The sequence below is a fragment of the Drosophila novamexicana genome, unplaced genomic scaffold (genome assembly GCF_003285875.2).
Source record: "Drosophila novamexicana strain 15010-1031.04,08,12 unplaced genomic scaffold, DnovRS2.1 tig00000870-arrow-arrow-pilon, whole genome shotgun sequence".
NCBI classification, from domain to species: domain Eukaryota; kingdom Metazoa; phylum Arthropoda; class Insecta; order Diptera; family Drosophilidae; genus Drosophila; species Drosophila novamexicana.
Window position 1 is genome coordinate 1,634,633 of NW_020824830.1, and position 7,353 is coordinate 1,641,985.

The 7,353-nt window shown below is 40.1% G+C and overlaps 1 protein-coding gene across 1 annotated transcript; it reads left to right on the forward strand.

Annotated features, from left to right (window-relative positions):
* Positions 1-3,782: 3,782 nt before the first annotated feature.
* On the forward strand, positions 3,783-4,133 carry LOC115764842 (putative glycine-rich cell wall structural protein 1). Its single transcript, XM_030708090.1, has one exon. The coding sequence runs from the start codon at positions 3,783-3,785 to the stop codon at positions 4,131-4,133; it is 351 nt and encodes a 116-aa protein (XP_030563950.1).
* Positions 4,134-7,353: the final 3,220 nt, after the last annotated feature.

The window sequence follows — 7,353 nt, forward strand, 5'->3', positions numbered from 1 at the left end:
TGTTTTGTCATGTAAAATTGAATTCGCTTTTGTTGGCGCACACATACTAAAGCAACATTTAATTTATATGCAGCGCCAACGAAAAATGGGGCTGGCAGCGCACAGAAGTATGCAACACTCAATTGAGTTTAATTGCCGCAAACATCGCGTTGCAGCGCAATAATAACTGCAATATTTGGAATAGTCTACAGCAGGCATTATTCATATTTAAACATATTTATATGCATTATAAACGCCAACAATATTGTAAATAAATAAAATAAAAGCTATACACATATGTATATATAAACAAGTGTGCTTTAGTTTAAGTTAATTTTGTGGCTATTATCGTTGAATTTATGAGCATATAATTGCAAATTACATTGGCTGGGTGCGTTAATTAGTTAAATCTTGTTATTATTATTATTATTGTTTTTGTTTAAAGCATAGTTTTAGTGCAAACTCAATTTTGTTGTCTCAGTCGTACATAAACAACTTGAAAAGTTTTCATCATTCAAAATGTCTCCTTGTGCCTTCTACTTAGTTTGCGAAGCCTTTGAGCTGCAAAATTAAATAGCAAAGCAAAGTGCGCTGCTGGCAGCTTTTTATTTTTTGGCAGCAAACAAGCCGTGGCTGGCACAGCTTCCGCCTTTGCCTGTCACTGGCATGTGTGGCGCGGAGGGTGTGACACGCCCGCCCCTAGTGGCCGTGTGGCATGTGCAAAAGTAAAAACGAAGTTGCGAAAAACTTTTTAATATGCTTGCGAAATTTTATCAAAACTACAAAATTGCAGCAAAGTGCCAAGTGCCTTGTGAACGCTAGCGACAGCCAATGCGACTGCAACTACGACTGCAACTGCGACTGTTACTGCGAGACAGCAAAGGGCGCAACTGAGCTAAAGGAGTTGGCCAAACAAAACACAGTCAAGCGAAACCTTCAACTCAATTTGGCAATCGCATTTCTTGCTCTACTTCCGCCTATTCAACTTGACTCGATTTGCGTGCCGGCGACCGACAGCTACACGTATGTGTCTTCAAATGTTTGCGTATGTGTGTGTGTGTGTGCCTGGCCCGCCCATCTGACGCTGCCTTTATGTGTGTTTAAGTGGCAATGCAAATGGCAACATTTTGGCGAGCACTTCACTCTCTGCCACTGACAGTTACACCACCTTTTTTTTGGCAAACTTTTTGTGCTAAATTTAATTGCAATGAAAATTTCCATCCACTTGCAGTGGCAACTTGTGAAAGTTCACTGACAATTGCGCTTCGGGGCGTGCAGCACTGCGCTGTCGGGCTCAGCAGCGCCTTGCCAGGCCAAAAGTTGCAATAGCGACCGCTGCGTGTGTGCGTGTGTGTTCGTGTATGAGATTGTGTCTCTGATTAATTGGCCAAAATTCATTTAACATTTGCATGTCAAATAAAAACTTGAATGTTGTTAGTGAAAGTTGACAGCAGGAGTGCTTTCAACTTAAACCAATTAAATGAGTCGGCAGAAACATAAAACAATTGCCCAAAAAATAAGTCAAGATAAGGAAAAATTCGAAGAAAATGTTAATGACAGTAGTTTTTCTTGTCAAGCAAATGAGTTATGTTTTAATTATACATTTGCGGCCATATCTCTGCACTATAAATACTTTAAGGTGTATTTCACAGGTGCCAATGCTGGTTGTTGTCTTCGCAAGAGAGTAAATGTTGAATCGTGTATTTTCTGTGTATCGGATAGGAGCACTTACCATTGGCAATGGAGAAGGTGAATAACCAAGTAGGATTTATCAATAATATCCATTGAATCAAAACTTGAGCTAAATTTATATTTGGATTTAATCGAATTTGAATCTTTAAACACTTTTTGGGAAAGATGTCTTTAAAAGAACAAACAATTTTACTTTTACTATATACATATATATATATACGCATACATAAAACTTATATTTTTTTGAACTTTTAAGTGAAAAAGTAATGTGCAACAGCATTCACACACATGGACTCTCTGGCTTAATTTTAGTTTAGATATATTGCATTTAGAGATAATACATTAAATAGTTTTTAATCTAAAATATGTCTATACCTATATCAACTATGTAAAATCAATTGGGCAAAAAAATCAAAAATAACAGACATAAACTTAAAGTACTCAGAAGATTTTATTTTATTATTTCGCTGTCTAGATACAACACTTAAATCCGACTAAGTGCGCCACAAATTCAGCCAAGAGCTCAAGCAACACATTATGTCGCCTTTGGTTTCAAATGTCACATGTGGCGAATATAATTATGTAGAAAGTCCGTTGACCACCCAATTATTAAGTATACGCCCGCCGCCTAGCACGCCGCATGAAAGCCATTGGGGCACCAAATTAACTGTGTTGCTGTTGCCGGTTTGGGCACGTTGTAAATAACAAGAGACACAATGAGCGGCAGGGCACGTGAGGGCGTGGATACAAAGCAAATGCCGACATCAGCATCGGGAGTGTGTAAATCAGGATCAAAGTTTACAGGACATGATTGTAAATTATAAGAGAAGCTCAAGCTAAGCAGAAACAGTGACAAGGCACTGCGATAATGATGATGACAATTTCACGATGATGATAATGATGTTGTTGCTGCTGTCGTGCTGATCTGTTGCAAACTTGAACCGCACCTGCCTCACCTGTAAGTTCAATGGCAAGAAAAACACCGTGTGCCAAGTAATTGTTGTTGCTCTTCATTGTGAAACCAATGCGCAAAACTTTACACAGCAAAACCAACGCAAAAGGTAGACCGCACGGGCCACGGGGCGTGGCGAAGGTCCAAAGTACAACTTTGCTATACAAATTTCTATCAAAAGATTAAGCAAAGACAAACAAGTGAGAAGCAGTGACGCAGCCGCTGGCAAGCGCTCTCACACCCCGGCACCTCCACCAACCAAAGACCACCGACCACTTACCAAGTTTGCACAGATAACTTAAAATAGCTATCCTGGCCTGGGTGTGGTTGCGCTCCTTTTGTGGTAAGGCCGAAGCTTGGCCTGTAGCTGTGTTGTGGCCGTATGACTATGTTTAGCCTGATTTTTGTTTATGTCCGTTTTATGTTTTGTTAGTTTGACATATCAGTGACACTTTTCTAGCACGCCCAACATTGCAACAATATTTTATTGTATTGCATGAAAAAGTGTTCATTCTTTCTGCGCTCGCCATAAAAATACAACTTTTATTTTTGCGTGCAAGTTGTAAACATAAATTTTGGATGCAGGCGAACAGCAAGACCGGCGCTGCATAAAATTGAAAAGCTCACAACTTTTTTTTTTTTTGCTCCAATCGATTTTTCATATTTTCTTTAAGTCGCCTCCAGCCACAAGTCGTGCAACTTTGTGTTAGCCAGACAAAGGTGAGGGACCAGGTGCTTGGCAACTTTCGACGAACTTTGTTGGTAAAACTTTTGGCCGTATAAGTTGTTAATTTGCGAAAAGAAAAGGCGTTTAACTGTGGTGACGAATTTTGATTGTCTGTATTAAATATCAGTATCTCAACATAATACTAACGAATATTTTGTCTTTGAAAAGCTATATTATAATTAAATGTAAAAGGATGTGATAAAGAATCTTCAGAACTCTAATCAATAATCAAACTTTTTAGCATAGCTCAGTTTTACTGTTATAGCTAAGATTTTTATATCATGTCTTCACCAAATAAGTTAAAAAGTTGAAGAGATAAAAGATGCTCTCATCTGTATTCATGTGGAGTAAGGTTGATATTTTAACATAATTTTAATTCGGGTTTTCTGTCCAAATAATTCAAATTTGGAAACTATAAAAATTACCTTAGGAATGTCTAGACTGGTCTTAACTGGGGCAGGGACTGGAAAGGGTGGCGATGGTGGACGCGGCGGTGGCGGGGGTAAGGATGGGCAAGATGGTGGTGGCGGGTGTAAGGATGGAAAAGGAGGAGCTTGCGGTGGTAAGGGTGGTGCAGGTGGAAGCGGTGGTGGAGGTCGTGGCGGTGATGGTGGCGGGAAAAGCAAGGAGAGCGGTAATGAAAATAAAAGCGAACGCGACAAGAAAGACGATCAAAGACGAGGTCAAGATGGCGAAGATGGCGCTGGAAACGGGGGACGAGGTGGTCGTGGTGGTGGTCAGGATGTTAGTCAGGGTGGAGAAGGTGCAGGGAAAAAGGGATAGCGCCGATGAAAACAGTGGAAAACGAAATAAAACGCAAAGGCTAACGTTGTTGAAAAATGCAAAAACCTTGGTTGTGGTGGCAATGGCGGAAGAAATGGTTGAAGAGGTGGTCGGGGAAGTGGCACGGAGGATGACAACAATCGTAATGATTATTGCAGCAATAAGATGAACTGCCTGCAATAGGCAGAGGGACAACAACTGCATCTTAACAAATTATTTCGCCAAACTTCAATCAGCAGGAGAATAGCTGCTATTGAATAATATAAAAGAAATAATAAAAAGAAATATAAATTCATAAATTTAAAAGCCTTAGCACGAAATATTTATCGATTTTGTGGAAAAAATATACTCTTGTTTTACATTGATATGGAATTGATAGACATTTTATTGGTAAGGTCGCGAAAAAGGTGAAAAATGATGGAATTTAAATTATTACCAACTTGGACATAGCCAATCCAGAACGAGCTGTATCAATTATATGCGCAAGAATGGATATATACCTACAATTGCTGTCGCCCTCGATTTTGTTGTTGTGCCAATGACAATTCCACTGGCGCCAAGACTAAATGTTTGACGGAAGGCCTGGCATGAATGTGTATCTGTTGAAATGCCGTTGCCGTTGCCGTAGCCGGCGTCGTCTTTGTTGACACAAATCAAAGCAGCTGCGTAAATCTTCATTAAGCGGGACCGTCGTCGTTGGCGGTCGGTCGGCAAAAACGAGTGAAAAATACGCCAACTCACGGTCAATTGCAATTCAATTAGACGCAATTAGTGCCTAGGCACGCATGTGTTGTGTATGTATGTGTGTGTGTGTGTGTGTGTGTGTGTGTGTGTGTGTGTGTGTATATACACACATAACAGATAGCAAAAGATATAGATACATAGAGAGGATGACAAAGATTACACAGTTGAAACGCAACTGGAATGAGATGAGATGAGCTGAGACGAGACATCGCATGATTTTCAAATCTCCCTTCCTCTCTTCCTCTCTCTTTGAATGCTCTCAGAGCAGCATCCGCATTTTCGCAGAAAAAGTATCTCATTAGATGGGCAGCTACAAGGCAACAGTCGCTTAACTCATTCATCATCATCAGGCGGAAAAATGGTCGGGTTTCGGGTGCGGATCGGAGTAACAGAATGCTATAGAGACGCATACATGACTGCAATACTGCTACTGCTGCTGCTGCTGCTGCTGCTGTTACTACGACTGCAGCTTAATTGCGAAATGACCCGTTGAGCTCTTGTCGCTGCTGCTGGCGCTGATGCTGATTCTGATGCTGATGCTGATGCTGTTGTGTTGTTGCTATACGAGTATGAGCATGTATGTGTGTACGTATCTGTATAAGAAAGCCGTTGGGCTTGTGGTGCTACTGACGATGGTGGTGGTGGTGTGCGTGTTTAATTAGTGCATGGCCTGATTATGTATGATAAACCGTTGCATTGCAATATGAACAATGCACATGACCAGGCACCTAATTGGTGAAAGCATCGCGATTCAAAGGTCCTTGCTGCCATTTGTCTTTTGATTTTCCTCCTCATTGGCTAATGTCTATATGTACAAAATAAAACCAAGCACAATGGAAGAAGAAAAAACCAGGAAGAGCACCAAAGCGGTTAAATCATAAAATGTGCGCACATACACACACGTCCTTACACATATTTGTGTTTGTGCTCAATCAGGCGTGCCCAAGTGGAACCGGCAGCTACATCAGTCAGAAGATTGAAGTGCAGCCGAGTCATTGTCCTCAGCTCAGCTGACAACAAAGCAGTAAAGATGACAACGGGAACAACAACGACGGCGGGCAATAATCACATTATTTGGTATCATTTAATTTCAACATTGCCTTAGCGCCCGCCTTGCTGCCTGTTCAAACACAAAGCGTATTTAATATTTCATGAATTGTTGCACGAACTGAGATACATAAAAAGATATAAATACCGTAGCATGTACTCGTATTTATGACTCGTTTACAGTTGCCAAGTCAGCCATAGCCAGCGACGAGTCTGAGAGTTCCCCAGCCACGTCATCCTGCCGCCAAGAAACCTTCATTTATGAGGCATCAGCTCAAGTTGATGGCTGCTCTGCAGCTACGTGTCACTTCAGCTAAAGGGTACAGCAGCAGCAGCAACAACAGCAACAAAATGTTGACAGCCAGTTGCGGTAGGCGTTAGCTTTCGCCTCCAATCGGGGCAACTGAGGAGGCATGTCATTGCCAATGATAAGCAGTATTTTTACTTGACATTGACATCCATCATAGTGTTGGAGTGGACGTAATTTCCAATAACATTAATATTAGAAGTGTTTAAGTGGCGCTAAAGATTCAGGAGTATGCCAGCAGTTACTACGAAAGTGTTATGAGAGTCATAACAATCCGAATGTAAAAGAATAATAATTTTTTATTTGATAGTGCCGATACTCAGGTCTGATAACTCGCTAAGCTTAGCAATCATGAGAGAGCATTCATTTCATTCATTCATTCATTTTTTATCAAGTTGTACTCCGGCACAGTTCCTTAACACATGTTTTCGCAATATTCCGTTTCCTGGTTTCCTTTTTCCTCCGCTTCTCTCATGTGACTTGCACTTTATTTTGCCTGTGCGTTGATTATGATACACCAATTTTTTAACGCATATACATCACGAATACTTTTTTTTTTACAATTTTGCAAAGCTATCGCACTGTTATCATGCCAAGCGATCTGCGTTCCATACATATAAGCCCATATTTACAGCTTAATTGCATTTTCACATACTGCCCCCACAAAATCCTGTGAACGTTGGCAGGTGCCACTTTGGGGGCAAGCACACTGAAGAAATATGGCTGTCATATAAAAGTTTATGCGCGAAATTTGATGGACGATTCAAGTTAAATTGGACTAAAATTAAAAACTGGTGACTGTCGATTTGACAATATCGCACTCCTAAACAGATTTTTAGCCCGTTCAGCATTAATTTATTTATGTTTTGAAATTACATGAAGGACCTTTCGAATTTAAGTTGCATAACACTCAGAAGATTTTTTTACAATTCTTGCCCAATTTTAATAAAGAATATAACACAATGATACATTTGTTGCAATTCTTTTTATATTGGAACTTGTTTCAAATTTCAATAATATTCAAAAATTCTATGAAAGCGTGGACGTTACTTTTATATTTTTGACTTATTTATTTATTTGTCATTTTCTTTTTCTTCATTTAATTTTATTGCATTCCAAGTG

Excerpts from the sequence above, each read along its gene's own strand:
- LOC115764842 (XM_030708090.1), top strand. The coding sequence starts at position 3,783 with ATGTCTAGACTGGTCTTAACTGGGGCAGGGACTGGAAAGGGTGGCGAT.